The following is a 25758-nucleotide window of genomic DNA, read 5'->3' as shown; positions in this document are numbered from 1 at the left end:
AAAGTGTGCAAATCCTGATGTACTGATAACATGGTGTTTGATTTTGGTATGCTTGATTTTAATTCAAGCATCTATGCATTACAAGTGTTTCAGCAGTGCTCGACCTTTTGGAAAACATTTCAAGACTTACTGTAATCTTCAGACATTTTGTTGATAATTTGTAAGATGTGCATTGCAAAATACTCTTATATTTGCATGAATTAAGAGCGTAAATTATCTTTATTCTGTTTCATTCATTATAGACTGAAGATACATAATTTAAAATGACTTGGGCTTGATAATCATTGAAAGTCATTATCTTTAATTCTTTACAAACCAGTCAGAATATCTGAAACTCTGAAGTCATACGTCTCAGAACTAGTGATAAAAGCTATTATCATTAAGTAACAATTCATGCCATGGAATTAAAACATAATCTGGAAATATTTCCTAGCCAGCACCTTCCCTTCTTACATGATGCCACTCAGGATTAATTAACAGCAAAAAAGCTGTTTCACGAGAACAAACTGAAGTAATCTCATACCAAAACAGTCATCACAATCATGGGTACCAAATCTTTTTCTGTCAGTGTTGGAGAACAAAATGTCCTCTTGATGATGCCGGGACCTGGAAATGCCCCTGATGACAGACAAGCAACAGTAAACTGGGTCTAAATTCCTCCTCTCAGAGACTGACTTCCAAAGCATGGAAGTGTGGAGGTCTTTACATTAAGAACATAGTAAGACAAGCACAGTAATCTGTGTACATCAAGGGCTCTGGCGACAGTAATCCCCAACAATTGTGTGTTTGTTGGGTCAACATGGTGTTTACCCATGTTCTGCTGGCCAGATCCACATGCAGTGGGTTGACACTGTAGCCACCATCGACCAACACAACATCACTGGCAGTTAACAGTTGGGTATTGTTTTCTAGAAACACTCTCATCAGCTCAGTCAGATAACCTTACATTGTTATTAAACTAATCATGGTCACCTTATACTGCATCACCTGTTATAGAAAAAAATGCCTTTCCCAGTGATTGTCAGAGGCTATTTTGCTTGAAAGAGCCCATTTCTGGAGTCCCATACAAAAAAACATATTTACTCACCTCTTTGAAAAATATGTATCATTATGCTGTAACAAATGTAATGGTTTAGCTGTTACAGACAGTATTTTAATTTTGGTTGGCAGTAGGTGGTGGTAGGGAAGATATCACAGAAATTAACAAAGGCTATGAACAGTTTTGACTGATTGAGTATGATTTTATGCTGCTTTTACTTTTAGCAATACTCAAGCAAATACTATGGTAATGGTGTTTGTGTGCATATATGCATGCGCGTACACCAGAAGTGGGCTTCACACAATGTACTCATGTGGGAATTGAACCAAGGCCTTTGGCATGATGAGCAAACACCGTTTGAAATTTGGAGGACTACAGTCTAATTATAACATCTGAAACCTCATGCCATGATTTAGGGTCTAAATGTATTTTAAAGTTTATAGGTAATAAAGATGGAATGTTAATCTTCTAAAGTGTTTAAGTAAAAAGTACGGGTTACCAAACTGGCAAGACAGAATGTATTTTTGGAAGACAGTTCTTGGATGAACAACTCATAAAATATACCAATTACCATTAGTATTTTAACACTATGAAACCTCTTAAGCGAAGTAAAAAATATACAACAACATGTAATGAACTGTAAAGAATAATGAAAATATACATTCAATAAATCTTTCTGAAGCAACCACTGAACCATTTCACTAAAACTACCACTTAATGTCTGCAACACATACACACTCACACATTGTGATGTAAATCCTATATTAACATAGATTGCTGAACAGAAAGCTGTATTTAAATAAGAAAGATGGACCCCGTGAGAAAGTAACAAGTGAGGAGTGTTATGTCTCAACTTATATGCAGCAGGTTGTATTCATTTACACTGTATGTATACCTTACACTCCTTGAAGGTACAATCACCATACAGCATCCCTATCAACTAGCTTTGTACAGATGTACAATGTCTCACATGAATGGGCAACAAGGCCCTTTCAAAAGATTCTACAGATTCAAACACTGCTCATCACTGAGTATAGGTGGCAGGCCAGGAAGATGTAATATTTATGACTTTGATGAAACCAAACAGTACAAGTATGTATCAAACCAAGGATATTATTTAGGATAAATCAACATCCGTCTCAACGAATGTAACAAATAAGAGTGACTTAGGTTTTATGCTGCTTTTAGCCATATTCCAGTAATGGATACCACAAATGGACTTCACACATCGAACCCATGTTGAGAAGCGTACCCGCAAATTTGGCATGACAAGTGAATGCTTTAACCACTTGGCTACCCCAGCAATCTCAGTCCAATTAGAAACAACCACAAATAACTTTTTGCTGTGGCTGTCATGGCTACCACACTGAAAATCAGATTTTTGACAAATTTTGGTGTCACATTTGGTGGAAAAAAGTATGTGAAGTTTCAACTTGACTGGCGAAGCGGATTCTGAGATGATGTATAAAATTGACGACTGCAGGTTATTGGGACATGACGTTACCTCACTTGACAGGTAGGCTAAAAAGAAGCATATTGAGCAAAATACATGATGTCTAGACATACAAAAACAGCTGATTTGTCGACCATTTTCAGTGAAATTGTGAATAATGTGGGTCTACGTGATGGATGGCTCATAAGGACAGTAGCTGAATGAATGAACCGTTGAGGCTTAGCAGCTGTCCAGTGTTTCATGCAGGCATGGTTGTAAGTCTTCGTGTTGTGCCTGAAGTACCACAGATCAGCATATACCACTTAATATACCACTTGAATACCATAATCAGCTCATAATTTTTCTGGGGTCCCTCCCACCCCCACCCCACCCCCTACTCCCATATCAATGAACCTGCTTTTAAGTTATGCTCTCAAAAGGAACGTTTATCTTCAGCTGTGAATGAAGTGTGAATGTGTTTATGTGCTAATTACATCTAAGGAGTTGGTGGACATATAAAACTGATAAGAGAGTACATTTATCTATAATCTACATAGATGCTTGCAAGTTGCACTCGTAACTGATAATAAGTTTAGTCTGAACTTTTATATAACTTTTTGCTGATATGTATTGTTTAAGATCGAATAAAAAATACGATCAACCTTAACATGATGTCAGCTTGGGCCAAAATGTCATCTGAAGGGACAGATTCTACAGGTCTTTACTTTCAATGGTCTACAAAAATGAACTTGTACAAAAATAAAATAACACGTGTCCTGCAATTTTTCATCACAAACAAGCAGAATGTTCTATGTTTGAAACTGTTAAAGTTAAAATCGCATTTGCAAGTTGATCTAGGAATTCTCACTTGAAGGGAAAAGGTAACCAATTGTGGTTAGATTGTTATTTGAATGTCCTCTTCCCTATTTCTCCAAAAGTACAGCCTACCCCTGTATACCAATCCTACAAGCTGGGACTCCTGTGAGCCGTTCCTTAACTAGAGTGGATCAGCTAACCCTGGGGCTGACCACAGAGGGATTACTGTGATTACCTCCACTTTGTGTGTTGAGGCTGGGAACAACTGGACTTCATCTCACTTACCCCTGGATCAACAAATGTCTAAACATCAAAATGTTTTACAAAGCAAGAGGAACTCACACCTGACAGTTTATAGACTTCATTTTGTCTATTTTGTGTCTATAATAAGCCTCAGTTAAAATATCTTTTATATTTGGGTGTTTTTAAAAAATATTGTCATCTTTTTATGTTTTATTGAGGGCATTTGAAGGGCCATGGATAGGAGTTTTCAAAAAAATAAACAAATAAATACATAAAATGAAATGTTCTGGTTTTAGGTTGTCCATCCCTGTCTTTTGACACATGCAAAACACAAACACGCCACCTTTCTGCTTTATGGTAATCATGAGTGAGTGAGTCTAGGCTTATACCACACTCAACAATCTTCCACCTATCGCCTTATGGTAATAATCAGGGCTGTTAGGATTTATCTGCACAAGTTACTTCCATCTGAGTGTTAGGCCAAACAAAAAAGTGCTGTGGTTCCCATTACATGTCTCTAAATTTAGGATAGGTAGATAGGAGTTTTATATTGTTTTCTACATTTTTCTTAGAAGTGAAGCGTTTGTTAAATCAAGCTTGAGGTCATCATGTTGACTTAATCAGAATGACCAATGTCTGTCGGTGCCAGGAAAAAACATTTATTTTATTCACACCACATGAAAAAACATAATGTTCGTACCACAATTCAAGGGTCAGACGAGTAATGGGAACCACAACATTTGGTATGCAGTATTTGTATCATATTCACCTAACACTGGATTCATTAGTAAAATTAAGTGATGTTAATAGGTCTAAGTATATTTAATTAAAGTCTCATTACAACTGACCAATCATCAAAACAAATTTTAATTCAAGACAAACCAATCTTGAGAAAAATATTATTAATGCAAACAAGTGTTTTAAAAATGTTTGTGTCGATTATGAGAAAAAAAGACAACAAAGAATTGCTTGGTTGTTTAGTCACAAATGCTCAATCTTAGTAAATTTAGTAAATATACTGGCAATAAATAGGTCATTTCAAACATTTCATGCTACAAATTATTGCTGCTTGAAGTAAATCATGACTTGTAGTCTAACACAGACTCTCGAAATAAATTATGTGCAAGGTTGAACAAATAATTCTACAAGAAAAGTAAACGAACACCCATGTCTCAGTTTGTACCAGTTGGCTTACAATCTAATCATACACATAATCATAAAGTGTTTCAATACTCGACTTCCAACACTGCCCTTGACAACGATGACAAAATGATTCAACCTTACAGGAAGGGCAGGGGTGTCAGAATGACTTCCTGTTTGCAGAGCATTACATACATATACAAACTCTACGGCAAAATATTGATAATATCAAATACAAATTCACAACTTATGCAGAAATAAACACAGTTCTTGTGATTCCTTGATTGTCAAGGTGAATAGGGACATGAAAATGACTTTGTGGAATCCAGTGTCAGTATCACCTGCAGTGAGGTTATCATTCATGTGATGAGGAAACAAGATTAGAAATCTACTTGCCAGGTATTATTTCCCAGGATCAGGAAACAGGAAAATGCCTAAACTGAGTTACATACAGGGAAATGGTGTAGGTGTGTATGGAAAGCATTTAATGTGTAGGAGAGAATCAGTAAAGACTTGACACTCATCCAACAGGCAACACATTCCATTGAAACACATCAGATGCACACACATGGCAGTCAATATATCAGGGGAGAGAACTCACTGAATGGCCCGCAAATGTCAAACCTTTACCTGTATCAAATACTACTGTATTAATAAACCCAACAATGTCACTGCTGTTAAGACCATCTGTGAAACTCAATGTGTATTGATTTTGCAAGGTTGAAAGCACTCTTCCTCTGGTAATGACAAAACTGATTTAAATCAATTCACAGCAGGTATAGAAATATGTAGAAGGTACCATGGACATGTTAAGTTGCAGACTAACGCTTAGTCTCTAAATAAGTTTTGAGCGAAACAACTAGAAACTGAAAGAGCCCCGGGAGATGGGTGATTCAGAGGAAATCTGTTTCTGTTCCAATCAATAAATACTGTTCATGGTCAAGACAACAGATAACAGTATGATTCATGACAGCAAACACAATTTCATGCCATGTACAAGATCCAGTTACACCACACTTTAGGCTATTAAGTTTAAAGCCAGTAATCAGTTGCTTCACTATTCCATTTAACTGACTTGTCCAAGTCTTTATGGTACTTAGTAGTATGCTCATGCAAACGAACAAGGGAACACATAAAAGTACAAGTGTTCCTTTATTCTTTTCAGGTTTCTTTACAAAGTCTGTACTGCAATATGAGTAAAATTCTGGAAATAAATAAAGAACATTTGTACTCTCATGAGTTGCTTTATTTGTTTTTATGAGTATAGATTAAATGAAGAGTCCTGAAAAATGTAGATAGCAGATTGGCATCCTTACTGTCCGCTTAACTAGACTTGCCTCTTTAATTACTACACATCCACTGGCTCAGCATTCACTACAGCCTTTGAGTAAGGCTATTGTTCTTTCAGTCATTCTGAAGTTAACACTAAAAGGTTATTCCTGACATAACCCTTTAAATGTTTAACCTTTGCCTTTTAAATATGATTCTTGCATAGGCTTGGCTTATGAAGTCAACTATTTCCCCTTAATATAAATGTGTAAAGACAGCTCAAGGTACAGAAATATTTGTCTTATAAACCATTTGTTGACTGTTATGTATGCTGAAATGCTTCAGACCGACTTATATCACAACTAAGAAGAGGGATCAGCAGTATCTAATTGCGTAAAAATGTTGGATTGTTCTCTAAAATTATGTATCCGCTGACCAAGACAGCCATTTCTTGTGTAACATACACGAAGAGCCAGGTATTGCGAAGGTATTATTTATAGGTTCCTTTGTTACTCCTGTAAACAACATATAACGCTTGGACAAAAACGAGGGATAAGAAGTCTTGTGTGTGACAAATAGTGCTTGTTTGTTTTCATTCTTTCTTGTCTGGTAAATGAACATAATAAACAATGTGGAAACTTTGTCTAGATGACGATTCCATCAAATATATTCCCGACTTTAGGATCCACCTAACTAAAATTAAGTGACCCAGGTAACATAACAGGGTTGACCTTCTTGTGTAAACGCAAAAATTGCCCTTTACTTGAACAGGCTTTTCCTTCAAGTTGCTGCAAAAATATCCCATCCATCTGTTGAAATTATTTTGGAAATTCAGATTACAAGTCAAATTTGTGTTACAGTCTTAAAATAAAAATGAACAGCAGTCAATTTATAGAAATCTGTATGTCATGGAGTGATGAGTAAAATAGCATCAAACAAAATATACAAATGTACAAGAAATTACACATCTAAAACATTGTTCCCCAGTTTATTTCTTTAGGAAACAGGAGCGAGACAAACAGAAGACACAGCTCCAGTGTAAACAAAGAATGAGAGCTGTCAACAAACAGTAAACATCTTGCAGAATTACTTAACACAACATCAGCCTGATATGGCCACCAGGACGTTGAAGTCGAAGAATTACTTGTCAAGCAATTACCCAACGTAAGAAAACGTAAATTAAAACTGGGTGGAAACCTATTAAACTGAAACATAAAATAAACGACTGTATCAGTGCTCATCTTGTTGTCAACCATGTTAATTGGCTACAGAATCTATTTATCCCATTTGAAGCTGGGATCTAAACACAGTCAGCTCACTTAGGAAAGTATCAGCAAAACTTAAATGCATCCTTAATCTGGTACGGCTCATATTACATGACCAGCAACTTTTTATCAAAAGATTTTCACCTAAACACACTTGAGGTGGATTGGCTATCAAACAAACCTGTTCATGACGGCTTAAGAAATTTACTTATATGCTTAAGAGGAAAGATATCTGCACGATTTTTATTTTTGAGAGAAACACAACATAGCTTTCCATATGGTCTTTCACCTGATCTGAGTTCAGACAGACACTTTTGATTTTAGAACGCATGTAAAGTGTTTGATACTGCATTGTAGTATCTTCAACCTTACTCCTATGGTATTTGAATCTTGTTACCCTTTAATTTAATGAAAGCATAATAGCAGTGGGGTAGCCTTGTGGTTAAAGCATTGGCTCATCACACTGAAGATCCAGGTTTGATTCCCCATATGGGAACGATGTGTGAAGCCCATGTCTGGTGTCAACTACCATGATGTTGCTTGGATATTGCTAAAATTGGTGTAGAACTAAACTCACTCACACACTAACACCAGCATAAGAGTGACAACAATAGCTGAATGCAATCTTCTGAACACTCAGGGCTCCAGATGAGGTGTGTATTGGCGTATGTACATATAGAAAATGTGCACGTAGCAGATACGCACCACAGCAATTGTGTACAGTCTAAGAATCATTTATGGACATATTTATCTGCAAAAAGTATTGCTTTATTGTTTATTGACCTGTTTACACAAGAGTAGCTATGTTGTGGTGCAAATGTGAAACAAAACACAAGATTACTTCGATGCCATTAACTTCCATTCAGTACTCTAACTTTTCCCAACACTCTCATATACATATTGGAAAAATAAGGTGTACATACTCCTCATGTTGAAACATTATCTGTAGCCCTGGAACACTACATGTGAAGGGGTTAGTTGGCTATATTTTTTGTCAGATGTATTTCAGTTACATCTGCTGCATCATCGCAAACTATTGAGGTCTACCCAGGCTAAAGGTTTAGTTTCTCTTCTTGATCGGTAGCTGACTATTGAGGTCTACCCAGGCTAAAGGTTTAGTTTCTCTTCTTGATCGGTAGCTGACTATTGAGGTCTACCTAGGCTAAAGGTTTAGTTTCTCTTCTTGATCGGTAGCTGACTATTGAGGTCTACCCAGGCTAAAGGTTTAGTTTCTCTTCTTGATCGGTAGCTGACTATTGAGGTCTACCTAGGCTAAAGGTTTAGTTTCTCTTCTTGATCGGTAGCTGACTATTGAGGTCTACCTAGGCTAAAGGTTTAGTTTCTCTTCTTGATCGGTAGCTGACTATTGAGGTCTACCTAGGCTAAAGGTTTAGTTTCTCTTCTTGATCGGTAGCTGACTTTTGAGGTCTACCTAGGCTAAAGGTTTAGTTTCTCTTCTTGATCGGTAGCTGACTATTGAGGTCTACCCAGGCTAAAGGTTTAGTTTCTCTTCTTGATCGGTAGCTGACTATTGAGGTCTACCTAGGCTAAAGGTTTAGTTTCTCTTCTTGATCGGTAGCTGACTATTGAGGTCTACCTAGGCTAAAGGTTTAGTTTCTCTTCTTGATCTGTAGCTGACTATTGCTGTCTACCCAGGGTAAGTTCAGTCGCTCTGCTGATCTGAGATGTTCTTTTGCACTTAGGGGTCAGAGTCAGAGCCTCCACAATTTCACATGTACCTTGGGGTTCATCTCAATGATTACTGAGGTGAGGACTGTCAATTTTATGTAGGACGGCGACCTTGTGGAATCACGCTATTGTGAGAGCACAGTGTGATGGTACAAAGGTCCTGGATTACAGTGGTAAAGTTTTACTTCACGCTGGTGCAAGCCTTGCTGTAGACCATTGCGTCCTGGGTGTCTGGGGAAATCAAACAAGGGACAGCAGGACATGTCTACTTAGAGCCTCTGTGGAGACTACCCATGCAAAATATTTGCTTTTGTTCAAACAAATCATATCCCATGAATGAATGAATGAATGAATGAGTATGGGTAAACACTTTAGCAAGAAATATCACAATGGGGTACACCAAAAATGGGCTTCACACGCTATACCCATGTAGGGAATCGAAGCAGGTTCTTCAGCTTTAACAATTAGGCAGGGTAGAACTGGTCTACAGTAATTCTGCTAGTCGACCACATAGGACCAGGGGGCATGATGACCTGACTGATTGCATGTCATCGTGACCTGTGGACAGTTACTCATGCTGACAGTCACTGGTTTAGAGACCTGTGTATTTGCAAACCATGGTGGCAATATCATCAACTGCAGAATCAGCAACATTCAGTCCCTCACTTAGTCTTCTTCACTACACTGTTTCTGTTCCAATCAATAAACATTACACACTGATAAAACCATTACTTGAATGGCCTGATTACTTTAACAGAACAAACAGATTGATATCAAAACAGCATGAATTTATCAGTAATCACATGGTAATAAGACTGACAAGCATCAGTTGATTTATGATCAAGAGTTCTTATCAATGATTTGCATCACTTAAACTATCAATTAACCAACCTCCAATGCCCCAGGCCTAAACCAATGACCACCTGTAGTGTTTGCTGTAGCTCAGAACTTGCCTGACGAGCTTGTCAAAAGTTGAAGCAGAGAGTGATCACTCAGTCTACGGAAGCTGATCAAGACTACTAAGACATGGCTGCCACCTAAACAGGAAGTATTAGTAATATGTTGACAAAATGGACCTCTCATCATGTTCCTGTGAAACCACTGCAGTCCCCTTTGTACATCTTGGCCGCCATGTTGACAAACATCTTGAGCTGTAATCCATTACACTTTGTTACAGGAGTTTTGGGCCCTCCCTCCTATTTCTAGAAACGAGGTGTGGCGGTGTATTCCAGCCATACAAAGTCAGTGCCCCAAGGGGACAATGGTTTGATACATGGGACACTTGAGGCATAATCTAGAGAGGAACAAGAGTGAAAAAGAGTAAGTGTGTTCACGATGTATGTGTGTAAATGCTTGCCTATATACACTGAAGAAAACAAATAAGGCAACATGTGAAAGAACAATAGTTTGTTGATTTATACTAGGTTTATTCACAAGCTATTGCACTGGGTCAACATCTGAGAAAAACAATGAAAACCTGTTATGTTTTGTTCCCTTATTTGTCTCCCTCAGTATACAATATTAGTTGTTCAACCATCTTGAGGGCAACAGTTGTTCACTGGTCACGAATGGGACATGGGTCAATGTAAACCTAACAAAGATGGTCCACCTAACCATATCCACTGGTGGACAATGAATTTATCTTATTCGATTCATATTTGGAACACATCTTTAAGATGCATACAAAGTATTTCTTGCTGTATATTTATTTCTATTGGAAAATAACAAAAAATCTAGAGAAATGCACTTTACATTTTACATTTGAGATGCAAAAAGAACTTTTATTGCAAATGTACTGGCAACTGTTCATCAATTTGAGAAACTGTTTGAACACTGAACTGTACTGGCAACTGTTCATTAATTTGAGAAACTGTTTGAACACTGAACTGTACTGGCAACTGTTCATCAATTTGAGAAACTGTTTGAACACTGAACTGTTGTATCGCAAGCTGAAAGCACTGTTTGGGGACTCTCGACATTGTGGCAGGCTATCCTCATTAAAAATTGAATTTTCTTAGGATTTTCTGACCTGCTTAAATCCATTTGGGGCTGGTAACATTTTGAAGCTAACACCAACAGTCCTGATGTCTGGCAGGGTTTTTGGCTTATTTCATAGTCTGAAACTACTCCACTATCTAAACTACTCCACTAGAAATACTTCTCTCTGATCGACAATTCCTTTGAACAGATTCTTTAAATGACTGCTACCTCATAATGCAGTATATCTTACTTCAGTTATATTTTCAACAGCATTGAATCATACGTACTTCACTGATGCTATTACTAATGACAATTAGGTTTTGCATTTTCCCCGAATTTTGATCTTAAGAAGGGGTTTTCTGACATTGTAAGAAACTGAAAACTAATTCCATTTTCTGTATGTAAACTTATAAACACCTCTTAAATCTTTTGAGAAAAAAAATAAGCATTCTTTATTTGCTGCTAAGGAATGATGATGAATGAACTTTCAACAGTTGGTATCTGTGGTTATCTTAGGATGTATCAGACAATTCCTTGGTCATGATACGACCACCACTGAGCATGAATACAGTCCATACTAACAAGATAATGAGCTTGGTATATATAATCAGCTTTTGAACATCAGGTAGTTGGGCAGTAAACATGTTCTTTTACAAACTAATTAAGATAGATGGAGAATTTGTTACTGCTGAACATTTGGATAGTGCTGGTTTATCTGTGAATGCCGAAATGTGGGAGACTTCAAAGTCTACTGTGTAACTACATGCTTGTCTACATGATTTTGAATTTAAAGAGATCTAGCTGATCTTAATGGTAAGAGAGTATCCATGAAATATGAAAAAAAAAGTCATATGAATATTTTCCTTTGAAGTCTGAGTCCAAGACTTCCAGCTACAAAAACAACCTGCAGATTTTCTGTATTCATGTCAGTGACTGAGTGACTGAGTGATTGTGAGAGAAGTGCAAGCAGAGACGAGTATGATGCAAAAGATCCACAAAGAACATCCTCCTATAAGGTTGAATCCATTAGCTATTTCAGCTGGGCTGAGTATTGTTTAATGCTGCTTTTAGCAATATTCCAGCAATATCACTGGGGAGGGCACCAGACATGGGCTGCACCAAATTGTACCCATGTGGGGAATCATCCCATTGTGCACAAGGTCAAGTTGTCTGAACCAGGAACACCAGCCTCCAACTGGCATCCCTATCTACACAAGGCCAAGTTGTCTGAAAAGGAACACCAACCTCCAACAGGCATACCTGTGTGCACAAGGTCAAGTTGTCTGAACCAGGAACGACAGCCTCCAACAAGCATACCTGTGTGCACAAGACCAAGTTGTCTGAACCAGGAACACCAGCTTCCAACAGGCATACCTGTCTGCACAAGACCAAGTTGTCTGAACCAGAAACACCAGCCTCAAACAGGCATCCCTGTCTGCACAAGGTCAAGTTGTCTGAACCAGGAACGACAGCCTCCAAACAAGCATACCTGTGTGCACAAGACCAAGTTGTCTGAACCAGGAACACCAGCCTCAAACAGGCATACCTGTCTGCAAAAGGACTCCAATGGACTGGGAACACCAGTCTGAACTAGGAATGCCAGTCTGAAACAGGAATAGCTATTTGGAACTGTCCAAGCAATGGACCAGGCCAACCAGTCTAAACCAGAAAAGCAGGTCATGAGATACAAGTGTCTCATTAAATACCATTACTTTTATGAAGCTTACAAAAATAACAAATATATGCTATTGCTATATCACGTTCTCTTTGGTAATATGTTATGATGCAAGACTGGTAGACTCTTATCTGTTTAGGATGAAAGTGAAGTGAATACTCTCATGCATGATGTTCTGTTGATGTGGGTGGTGACTGAAAAACAGAGGAATACATGTTCTTATAGCCAGGAGCAGGTGACACAGAGTTTGGCTCATGGCATGGGTTGGCTTCATGCTGTTAAAAGCCATGGCTGCATCCTGTCATCTCACACCTTAAGAATTATCATCTTACATTTGAAGCTTGCTGTGCTGGTTTTTACTGAGAAAAACATTCAAGTAACCAGTGAAGAGTACATCCCTGTAAACCTCAACTCAAATCACTCTGACAAACTTTAACATTCATCACTTTTGTAAAAACGAGACAAAATTCTACATGCTCACTTGACTCCTGGATGATTGACAAACTGCAATGCCCAACTTAGTTACAGGGGGAGATTACTCTAGTTGGTTAGTCATACATGCTTGTTGCCTTCCTTGGGTTCTACTACACTATAGTATAATATTTCCAAAGTCACTTTCTTGGAGAGATTTCAACACAGTTTGAGACTTCTGGCAGCTGCTATTGGATAATTCTGTGTAGGAATTTAGGGTTTTTCATAGATGTTTACGCTTTGTAAGTGCACATAATCCATTAGGTACAAATGACCATGTACTTCAATATTTGGACTTCTTAAACATGATCACTTATGCTTCATGTGAAAACAAATTTTTAAAGCAGGTAACATTTAGAGTCGAGAAGAGTATGATGTGTTTAGCTTCCTGTACTGTGAAAATAACTAAGCAAGTGAAATTTCGTTTTCTAATCACTGCTTCAACACTTGTCTGTGCACAAAAATACATGTAACGACTATGCATGATACTCTTTCTAGTTTTCTTACAGCAAGTGAATGAGTTGGATTTTACGCTATCTTTTGCAAGATACCAGCAAACAGGAGACATCAGGTGACACCAGAAATGGGCTTGTATCCATAAGGGGAATTGATACCAGGCCTTCGGCATGAGCAAATGCTTAGACCGAAAGGCTACCCTGCTGTTTTCTTATAAATTTCTAAAAACAGACTTTATCTTTCTGAATATGATTTCCAACTACTAATTACTCCTTCAACAACTGTCTCCTGTTATGTCATTTACAACTTAACATTTTACATTGCCAACACTGAAGTTTACTGAGGAGCTATATTTAGACTTGTAGAAGAAACAAAATCTTCCACATTCAAAGTGGCACTGGACCACCTTCTCTGCATTCAAGTATGCTATGGGTTTGAACTGATCTTCAGCAACACACATTTATTGTAAGAGGCCACTAACAGGATCAGGTGGTCAGACTAACTGACTTGGTTGACACATGTCATTGTATCCCAAGTGCATAGATTAATGCTCATGCTGTTGACCATTGGATTGTCCGCTTCAGGCTCAATTATTTACAGACCAACACCATATAGCTTGAATATTGCTGAGTGCTGTGTTAAACAGCAAACCAATCATTCAGTGTATCATCAACCCTCCTTGTACTGAATCACCACCTTCTATTACCTATCCTGTAGACATTATAGTACTTAAACTTATTTAAATACATCTAGTACACATAACATGTCTTTGACATCCATTTAAGGCCCTACTGTTGCTCACTATCAAGTCCCATCTTTAACACCCCTTCGTACTTTAGAAATTTCTAATTATGTTTCCTTAATCACGTTACCGCCTCCATGTGCAGTTTTTCAGTTTGCCAAACATGAAACAAGGGCCATACATCAGCTCTGGAACATGCAAAGTTGAAAATAATACCCTCTAGCTTAGCTGGCATGTAACATCATGGATGGAAATTTGGCTATAAAGAATGTGATAGTCGTCTAAAATATAATATCATCTCAGTTGTTAGTAGTGAACTGCATTGTATCCTTCTGTCCCTAATGAACTTATGCATACAGACTTCCCTTTGTTTAAGCGTACATTACTGAACACGCTAATGATGAATAACATTGTGAACTACATTTTTGTCAGAGTAAAATAAATTTCCAAGACTGTGTGTATTTTAAGAAACTATACTGCTGGTATAGTGTTTGTGCAACCCAAATTCATTATTCAAGAGATGTTACATGTATACCTTAAGTCAATTCAAAAAAGCTAAATGTCAGATTTTCCAAGATAAGAGGCTATTCATAAAACATTGATTAATATTGTGCATTGCTTATTGCAAAGCGAATGAAAGGTATGACAGTGTATTGTAAATTCCAAACATTGTATGACATCAGTAGAATATAACATGAATGAAACACTCATCCTTTTATCAGTCAATTAAATACCAAGTATGAACTTGGCATGGTTAACAGAATGAACACTATCTTCAGTTTTTCAGTTGCTTAAATTATTACCTAATCTAGACCTGACAGAGACCAAATCTCAGATAGTCATTGAAGCTAGACTAGAAAAACAAAGCTACACAAAGCCAAATTATATTGTAGTCAAATAGCCTCTCTGTACACACTTGCAGAACAATATCTCGATACAACAAACAAGCAGATGAGTAAACAGGGTCACACTTTGACTTGCACAAGTCTCTAAGGGAATAAGTTTAATCATAATTTCTTAAAAAACTTAATCATCTCTCTAAGAGACCACCAGCCATAGTATTGTCTGATTGTACAGACTTGCCTCTTTAAATACCCAATTATTGTACATACACAGGTTTAACCTTCAGTAGAGTGTTTGAACAAGGTGAGGACCTGGTCTGTGTCACAACACATTCTCTCTGATCATTAGAGATACAGATACAAAGTAGCTACCTTCACATTTGGTTAACAATGTCAATTGCTTCAGGCAAATCATCAATGGTCATTGAATTTAACAGTTGCATCATAAAATGTCATATTGTACTCACCATGCTTGTCAGTCTAAAATAGTCATGGGCTATGTTCCCAACATGTCTGTACTTCCCTATTGGGGCATTTATGTTGACAATACCTTCTTCCTGGTCACCTACTTCCTTAATAGGTAGTTTCACTTATTCAGGCAAGGACAACTATTTTACACTGTTATCAGTCATACTGCAGAGTGAACATGTGAAAGCCTTGTCAGTGAATGTATCCCCCATGTTAACTGATGAGCTGATATTGTCCTTGGTGGAGAAAGGACATCAGGGAATAATTCTACAATACCATACCTTCTGAAGTTTAATGGATAACACCACACTTCTCTAAAATTAAAAACAAATAATGCATTTTTCTCATTAATACCACCTATCAGCGCTCAGGGAAGCTACCATATCATTTATTAATAACAAAATCAGAGATTTAGATTGCCATATCAAATTAAAAAGTTCACAGGAATTAATACAATGTTGCATTAAAATGATTCTTGCACTGTCTACTGGCCAAAACATTTCAAGTGAACCTCATAAATACATGTATGCCCCTTTCAGCTCTTTTGACAAATATCCTATGCACAATTTGTAACTGAAACCAGTTCAGCAAACACTGACAAAACCATGTGCGACAGTTTTTGATGTATGGAACAAGTGTTTACATTCCATACAAGTATTCTCAGACAAGTCATAAGGAATAACAAGTCTTTTATTGCATCAAATCAATAGTAAGCTAGGGTGAGTGCATAAGTTCCAATCTATATAATATTAGATTAAATATTACTGAAAATGTGTGAGACTGTCTTTAAGACTGGATAATCTGTTGGAGTATAACAATAAATAGCTGTACCACAATAGACATGGACAGGTATATATGAACGTTAGCACCCCGAACTTTAGCTTCATTGATGTACTCAAGTACTCTAGATTACAAAAGTGAGTGATTAGTCTTACTGCTGCTTAGAACAGCATTCCAGCCATATCACTGATCATGGCATGTCTGCTTAATGTGGGAGGAAAACCCGAAGTAGTGCTGGGATTAGGTGTTTACTGCTTTGGTGAAACCCACGGACACAGCGCTAATCTGTCTCAGAGACAATAAAAAATATTCTACATTCCTTTAAAAAAAACAACAAAAAAAACCCCAAAGACACTACAAATTGTGCCATATAGCTTCAAGGGCACTATGTCGTGACAGACTGACTCAAGATGTCATCATGACATAAGAATATTGCAAAGCGCTCACTTAATACACACAATTTGATGAGCATTTCCATCCTTCCTCATTTTTGGCTTGTGTATCATACCACTCCATGTTTATGGGTTTACACTAGTCTAGTTAGAAGCAGTGCACACATTCACTGAATTAAACCATATCCCTTATGAATTTCAGTCTGCAATTTGCTATCTGTGCTTTATAATACAAACTATAGAATTATATTTTAAAAGAGTGTTTTTAACTTGGAACATCTGGTATTTAAGAAAGTGGGATATGCAAAAAGGAGTATATAGTTGATGCTGTACAAGCCTTTTAATAGAATACCTTGTGTCATTTTGCCCTTTATGAAACTGTCATTTGTATTCAAATTGCATGACCTAACCAATCACACAACATGTTTAATGATTTGACATTAAGCACAAAGTATTCTTGAAAAAATGTTCATATTTCTTAAACTATGTTCATGAAACATATTGCAACAGTCTCATTGAATATTTATAGCTGCCTTTGAGCACATCAATGGTCTATTTAGTCATAACTTGTCATATCAGCGTGAAGTATTTCCAAGCACCTGGTGATGTGTTTAAACATATTTATATTAAAATCATGCACAAGAACAGAAATATTTCATCAAACTAGAACACAATAAATACACATATTCATTTCCAGTACCAAACACATGCTCACATTCACCACATACACCTTTCTGCTGCATACATCGATTTGATATCTAATCAGTTCCAGGTATCAACATGACCCAGGTACTGTTCAACAAAACAATTGTAGTGCTACCACTGTTGAGGTAAGGAAACTGTGGTCACCACACTGCTACCACTGTTGAGGTGAGAAAACTGTGGTTACAACACTGCTACCACTTTTGAGGTAAGGAAACTGTGGTTACCACACTGCTACCACTGTTGAGGTGAGAAAACTGTAGTCACCACACTGCTACCACTGTTGAGATGAAGAAACTGTGGTCACCACACTGCTACCACTGTTGAGGTAAGGAAACTGTGGTTACCACACTGCTACCACTGTTGAGGTGAGGAAACTGTGGTCACCACACTGCTACCACTGTTGAGGTAAGGAAACTGTGGTTACCACACTGCTACCACTGTTGAGGTGAAGAAACTGTGGTCACCACACTGCTACCACTGCTCTGTGGGAGAGTCCCCAGGCCCTCAATCAAATGAAAGACCAAGCAAACCAGTGACCGATATCATGATCTATGATGATATATTGTTAGATTGCAATGACACATATAACAGACTGCTCTTTATTTGAGCAGCATGCCTGACAAAAGATTTACACCACAACACAAATACAATGACATCCTCAGGAAGATCATACTAATATTATTTCTACTTTACATCTTGCACCAAGAAATATCTTAACTGAACTTTAAGTCCGAGATCAGTTTCAGTGTATAATGGTCTCACATTGGAGGGTACACTAATACCCACTGGAGAAAATATGGATTATGTAATAACATGTGACCTGTCCCATGATACGTGAAGATATTTCAAATTGAACTTAACATATTTCATAAAATGGTTAAGGAGAATACCCTTATGTGCTTATGATGCATTCTTTGCCAAATTAAACTTAATGTTATGCAAAATGCACCAATTAACAGTGAATTGAATATATATGAGCATACTGTGTCGTGCGATGTTTTCGAGGTATTTCTTTTTCCTATCATTTTTATGCGTACAGTGAGATGACAGCGCCATCTGTAAACTCTGTATCGTGTGCAGAACCTTGCGTCACAATCAGAACACAAAAACCTTGAAATATCCAGCTTTCATGGAAGTTGTGGTCTAAATTTCTGTCATTAGTGTCAAAGCACTAAAATTCTACCCGAGAATGGACTGCACTTTCAGAAGCTTCATAAATGTGATCATAACTGCTGAAAAAAAAGCTTGCGGACCATTGTCTGCTGGAGTGAAAAGCCAAACCTAAAAATCATGTGAACCTATTGAACTGTTGCCGACATGATAAAAACGACTTTGATCCGAATTTCTTCCATATTTTCCTTGCTGCATAATTAGTACCTGGGCCACTAATAGAGCTGTGATGTCACTGTATTGCACATGACGTGGTATATTGTCCCTGCCATAGCTTGCCATGCAGACAAGAAGAATGAATGTGCATATATGATCGAATAACTTACCTGTAAATATGTTTATTTGTAACAATTTTCAATCACTTCCCCCCCCCTCAAAATCACATAATCAAGAATAAAAAACCAGTTTGCTTGACCTTTTATCAAAATGACATATTGTATTTGCTGATATCTGCAAAGAAAAATCCATCACCATGGGTTCCATACATGGTAGTGATTCCGCGCTATAACAAGTAACCCGAAAACATGGTATGTTACTTCTCCTGCTCATACTGGCGGACAGACACAAAATGTTTGCTGCAATGGAAACCAGCAAATGACAGAAGATTCTGGTGACAAACTTATGAAAGGTAAGATGATATTTAATTACGGAATTACAGTTTTGATAATTTACTGGTATGCAATAATTTATCCCAAAGCAAGCTGAATTCGACGTTCTGGTGATTTCGATGATTGCATTGCTAGCGCTATATCGGGGAAGTATGTGCGCGACTGGAGTGCACAAACAGTTTAGGCGGATGCCCAGTTCCTGTCATGAGACGTTTTGTTGACAATTGAAATCCAGAAGTTAAGTTATGTAATGAGCAAATAAACATCAATATTATTTACCCAAGATTGTTAATGCCACTACAGATGCAAAATCAGTTGCCTGTTTAACAAAAAATAGTGAGGGAAATCCAGCAAGATCAGTCGTCTGCTGTTGACAGGTTATGTATTAAACAGGAAGCCATGTGATCAAAACACTCTCTCGCTGTGCGGAGGAAAAAGTATGGCTGATCGTTGAAAACACATACAAATACCTGGATGTTGCAAGCAGCTACAGTTTCGCTATTACGATGTCATCAACGCTATTTTTGTATGAAACACGATATTTTTGAGTCAAATAGATGAATATATCTTTATCACTCAATAGATGAATATCTCGTTATCACTCAAGGTTAGCAAAAACAAAACTTCAAATGATATTTAAGATAAAAATTATATTTTTGTCTTACAACGTCGAAAACCCCTAACACCGGGATACATGCATGATCACCTTTTGCTAGTCTGTCGTACAGAACCTGAAGTATACATATCCCAGAAAGCCCATGCAAGTCTAGAAAATGTGGCAAGTCAGGTGACAGCTTCAGGTGAAAATGAGGAAAGTCTCAGGGCTCCATTTCATTATGTTATTTTTTTTCACTATGATCGTTTTATCAGTAAAATATGTTCATTTCAGAGACTAGCTGTTAGTCTAACCTTTTGCGTTATTACCCCGAAAACACGGTACACCTTGGTAGTACACTTTCAAATGCTCACTTTCATATCATTGTGATTCCTGGTCTTCATCTCAAAGTGAATCGCCAGCATGTACAGAATCCATTCCAACTACAGTCACGCATTTACACGAGAGCACATGCACAAGAAGAAATCTTTAAATATCTTTTGAAGTTTTGCCTCTTCGGAAGTTGACCTGTCAAAATAACATGCCTCAAACAGCACTGCAAAAACACCGAGGAATTTAACAAGACCGGCCACTGCCAACAGGAAACTGTTTAATCGTTGGTTCTGATAATATTTTGTCATCTAAGCAAAACTATTCCGAGGAAAGTCAAACTACACAATGATTCATCCGAGCATCTCGAACATTCATGGGGGCGGCCATGTTCGATATGAGCGACAACAAAGGATGGAGGGGATTTAGTTCACAGAACTAAGAAGTGAAAGAAAGAGCATTTTTTTTTTAGCGAATTTGGGAAACTTATTCCACACGGTGAACATATAAAATCACACGATAATTACCTTCTACACAGAAAACTTCCTCGATTTATTGCACCGACAATCCCCTTCCGCGTAGAGGGCGTGGCTGTACCGGATATGTAATCCCACAATGCATCGCGTTTGACGGAAAATGATTCACAGGGGCCTTGTAAGGGTTAGTGATTTCTTGGAAAGGGGCCAAACGAAAGTGTCAGCAAGAATTTGGATTATGTTTTAACATAGTAACTTCTCGTCGTTATTATTCAAGTATGTGTATCCCAGCGGACATTTGAAAGTACTAAAGCTTCGAAGAGTTTAGATGATGAGTTCCTTTTTCACAGTACTTATCCCGTCACTTATTTTACAGTCCTTCATAAACGTCACCTATGCTAAAATCGTTTTTAAAACAAACAAACAAATTTAATGAAAGCGCCAGCAAAGAAGAAGATCAAACGCGAACAAATTCAGTAATTATTCGGAAAATAGTCGTTAAAGTTTGAAGAACCGCTATGCATATGGATTGGACAGGTAGTTGACTTAAAGAAGTACATGCACAATAGCTCGTTTATTCCAACGTAAAACGCTGTATATTGGCGGTTTATGACGTAAAGTTAACACGTGACTACATTTCGCGCATCGCTTGACGTATGTATTAGATCCTGTGTATATTCATAGCAAGAACAAATTTTACATTGGTTGGTATTCATAGCATGTTGAATAAACATTTCGTGGGGCAAGTGCTAGAGAGTGCAACAAAAACGATCTGTGTATTATCCTTGTATTTGTTTGTTGTTTTAACGCAGCACTCAGCAGTATTCCAACCTTATGGCGGCAGTATGTAAATAATCAAGTCCCGCCCACAGTGACTGACATCCAGTGACTGATATCATGAGCATCGATATACACAATAAGGATACGATGACACCTGTTAACCAAAATCAACACACGTGACAGGATATGCACGGGTTGCTATAGACGAGTTAGAACAAGAAACTCCACGGACTTTAACACTTTATCACCCTTTTAGAAAGACATGTGAATTGAGTTAGTGTGTATTATATTGTATAAATGTACGTCAACGCCCCAGCAATTAACGTGTTGTATTGTCGATGTATTACGCAATGGGCGTAGGCTATCCAAACTAGGGTTGACGCTTTAACAGAAATACGGTAAATGCCTCAGCTATTCAGCTACCCTTAATTTGTGTTGAGCTGATTTGCGTTGAGTTGAATTGAGTTGGGCTTCACGTCACATCGGCATTATTCAAGCCAAATAATGACAAGATCAACTTTCCATTTATTACCGTTCTAAGTCCTTGGCCCATTAGAGTTTTGCTTCAAGAATTTTTATTTTCATTTCACTGCCATTTAAAAACAGAAAACTTCATAGCACAAAAGAAAGTAATTCGCATCGGCCTTGATGATTAATATTAATTTATGCAAAATGCTAAGACTGGCTTGCTTAAGCTGTTTTACGTGTGTGAGTCCGTTGGAGTGATTATGGCTTTACGCCGCTTTTAGCAATATTCCAGCAATATCACGGCTGTTGACACAAGAAATGGTCTTCCAAAACTGTAGCCATGTGGGGAATCGAACACGTGTCGTCGCGTAATAAGCGGACGCTTTAAGCAGCAGGCTACCCAGCCGCACATCACTGGACCTTCATTGAATGAAGGTGAAGAGTAAGGGCGTCGGAGCTTTCCATTATTGATATTTGTGCTACAAGCGTACTCTTCTGTGCAGTGAGACTGAAAACGTTACAAAAGTAGATTGGGAAAAAGTGTTAATGTCAGTCTCCAAAATACCGCAGTATATGATCTGCATTTGGCCCAGCCCCAAAAATATGTATAGATTACTCTCGACTGCCGGAAAACCTACTGCTATAAGCTTCAAAGCAATAGTATACGTAACATTGTTCGAGTCGAATGTTGTTCACATATCGATCCAACGGAATATAGAACTGATCGGGTGGTCAGGCTAGCTGACTTGGCGTGTTACTTGCTAGTGTATCCAAACTGTGTACATCGATGCTCATAATGTTGATCACTGGATTGTGTTACGATTATTTACAGATCGCCGGTATGTTGCTGAGGGCGATGTGACCTTCAAGCAACAAACAAACAAGACAGAGCATGAGTTTGATGACATCTTATGCATGTGTGATTCTATAGTTATAAATATAGCCAGCACATCTGAGTAGAACTCGGACCTTCAGTTTAGGCTATGACATAAAACAGCCATGGGACAGAGCGGATCTACTGAAGATTGCGAATCTTCCCCTAACGTATCTGATAGTTCAATGTCATTCAAAGGCAGTTACACTAGTACACACACGAGCGACATATTTACAGCCAACTACGACCTACTGGGAAATCTTGGTGAAGGAAGTTTCGGCGTTGTGTATAAAGCAAAAAATCGACAAACAAATGATGTTCATGCCGTGAAGAAAATCAAGTTTACAGTTGATGTGACGCAACGTGAGAAGTTTGTCAGAGAAACAGAGTTGCTGAAAGAAATCAAAGGCCATGAAAATATTGTATCACTTATTGACATTCTCAGTGATCGCCATGATCTCTATATTGTCTTGGAATTCTGTGACCTTGGAGACCTTGATCATTATGTGGCAGGAACGTATTTATCAGTGGATTCAAAAGTGCTGCTTATGTATGACATGTCCAATGGTTTAGACTTCTTGCACCAGAACAATATTGTTCATAGGGATTTGAAGTCTGCGAACGTGTTAGTCACTTCGAGTGAAGTGCATGGGCGTCCATTATGCAAAATAGCCGATTTCGGAGAAGCTAAGATTCAAGCGTTTACAGGTCACTTATCCAACATGGCATCTAATCCTTTTCCCAGCTATCTGACATCAGCCCATGGAACAATGGCATATATCGCTCCAGAAGTTCTCCAGTACCATTACACCAAGTCATGTGACGTGTTTTCTCTCGGTGTTATATTTTATGCTCTGTTCACGCACCTGTTCTGGAATGGTATGACGAATATCCTCAATCCATTCGTCGATGATCAGTGTATGTATGAGGTATCTTTTGACAAAATAAAAGTAGCAGTGAAAGGACTCAAAGCTTTACCCAAGCAATCAAGAAAGCTGACACTGAAGATGTTAAAGACGGATTACCACCAGCGTGCAGAATGTGGAACAGTGAAGGACACACTTAGCACTTACATTAGGAACCCAGAAACAGGGACAGGAAACAAATGCATTCTGTCATAAACCGATAGCAATGGCCGCAAGTGCTGCTGTGAATCTCTGTATTTTAGCTGGACATTTTGCAAACTCTCTTTCGTTCTATTTGTAACTACAATATGGACACGTTGCTAGACCTGACCGGGGCTTGGATTTTGATACTTTTGCAACCCCCGTCTAACACCATCGATTTGGTTACGTAACATGCAATTGTTATTGTGTCTTGACTGTGGTGGAATACATGTACTAAAGGAATACCTGAGCATGGCATGTAACCCCTACACAACATGATCATGGCGTGCTCAAAACAGCTATAAATAGTCCCAGCTCATGCGTTCATGACAAAAAGTTCCTTTTTCATTGAATTCAGTCACAGATTCAAGCCACATGTTGATTTGACCTTGGGATATCTGAACAGCCAAAGTCATGAGATAAAGAAAGCTATAAATAACGATGACATTCCATTGATTTGGCTCTCGGTCTGTTGATTTTGAACAGCAGTCACACGTTCTAGAATAAACTGATTATATTGGGCGCGAGGTAAGTTTCGTTTCGATTGTAAATGGCGTATTAAAGCCCAGTTCTGTATAAACCGGCAACTTTTCTGCTGGCGTATAATTTATGCGAGATATGATGCTTACCTGGAACTTCATTGACGTGCAGAGGAGGGCATGACAATCGCCTTCAATATGATGAATTGAAATTGATGCTAAGTGTCTTGAAATATTTCTGTGATGAAACATTATGTCATACTATCACAGCCAAACCAACAATAGTGATACTTCCAAATTCACAGAGGTCGATGACTGTTCGTGCATAACGTGTTTTCTTAACCCTGAATACAAGTATGAGCAATCTTCGTTTCGTATATGTCTTGCTGAGAATATTCTTCACACATTTGTTGTACATTGGATAAATGTGAAAACATCCCCATGTCCTTGCCCATTCCTCTCACATCCAAGACACAGCTGAAACGTTAGCAGTGTGGTTTTATTGAATATTGATGGTTTTAGAGGAATAGCGGCGAAGACGCACTGAGTTGAGTTTTAACTAATGTTAACAGTGTGGTTTTGCTGAGTAGTGATGGTTTTAGATGAACAGCGGCGAGGGCGCACTGAGTTCAGTTTTAACTAATGTTAACAGTTTGGTTATATTGAATATTGATGGTTTTAGATGAGTTTTAACTAAATTTTATTATAGGACAGTGCCAGTGAATGTATTGGGTATCTTCCAAGTTCCCTTTGTGCAACATGCCGTGTGGCTGATTTGCGGACGTCGTGGAATTTTGTGACTGTATTTAATTTTATTTCATTTTACATCACTGAATACCCCAAATCTCAGATTCATACTGTGGAATTGTCAGGATGTTATAATCAATGGTTTCGTGTGAGATTTCTATGGAATAGCATACCAAGATATTTGCACGACAATGGCACGTTAAAAGGACTTGCACGTACACTTTTCCGTTGTCGAAATTTTGACTCCACGTACAACAATTCGTGTTTTGTCTGTGCGTACATGAATATGAATCATGAAATTCTGAAACATGTCAAAATCAAGACAAGTGAAATAATTATTTATGTATCTTTGTCTGACCTTCATATGTACAGTTAGCCTTGTCACTGTTATAAAGGAATAAAGTTACGAGAATATTCACGTTTTCGTTGACGATCACACATACACCATTTATCCCTCCCTGACTGTCCGCTTGCGTTTATAGCCTTACCATGCATTATAAGATGGGCAGTCGCGTAAGGTCGTATAAGGAGCTGCATTTTGCTGTTCAGAGTTGTGTCCCTTGGGCCCGCAAACACCCTGTCATCATGGATTCGATCTGATATGACACTACTATATGTTTCTTAGTTTGTTAACAGCAACCCCAGTGATCTTCATTATTCACAGAACCATGGTGGCGCTGTGTAAAGTGAGAAAGTTTAGTTTATGCTGCATGTAGCATTA

The 25758-nt window shown here is 38.0% G+C and overlaps 2 protein-coding genes across 2 annotated transcripts in view; one reads left to right on the top strand and one right to left on the bottom strand.

Annotated features, from left to right (window-relative positions):
• LOC137278011 (adenylyl cyclase-associated protein 1-like) overlaps positions 1-20752 on the bottom strand; it is an 86803-nt gene extending 66051 nt beyond the window's left edge. Inside the window, exon 1 of the mRNA XM_067810043.1 lies at positions 20635-20752. The gene's annotated coding sequence lies outside the window, so the exon portion shown is untranslated. The remainder of the gene's footprint in view (positions 1-20634) is intronic.
• A 2051-nt stretch (positions 20753-22803) lies between these two features.
• Positions 22804-25447, top strand: LOC137276836 (cyclin-dependent kinase 2-like). Its single transcript, XM_067808484.1, has one exon. The coding sequence runs from the start codon at positions 22831-22833 to the stop codon at positions 23824-23826; it is 996 nt and encodes a 331-aa protein (XP_067664585.1). The 5' UTR covers positions 22804-22830; the 3' UTR covers positions 23827-25447.
• Positions 25448-25758: the final 311 nt, after the last annotated feature.

The sequence above is a fragment of the Haliotis asinina genome, chromosome 3 (genome assembly GCF_037392515.1).
Source record: "Haliotis asinina isolate JCU_RB_2024 chromosome 3, JCU_Hal_asi_v2, whole genome shotgun sequence".
NCBI classification, from domain to species: domain Eukaryota; kingdom Metazoa; phylum Mollusca; class Gastropoda; order Lepetellida; family Haliotidae; genus Haliotis; species Haliotis asinina.
Note: the sequence above shows the minus strand (reverse complement) of the source record. Positions and strands in the feature narration are given on the sequence as shown.

Bases quoted from the DNA above. Each gene is read 5' to 3' on its own strand.
- LOC137276836 (XM_067808484.1), top strand. From the start codon at position 22,831: ATGGGACAGAGCGGATCTACTGAAGATTGCGAATCTTCCCCTAACGTA.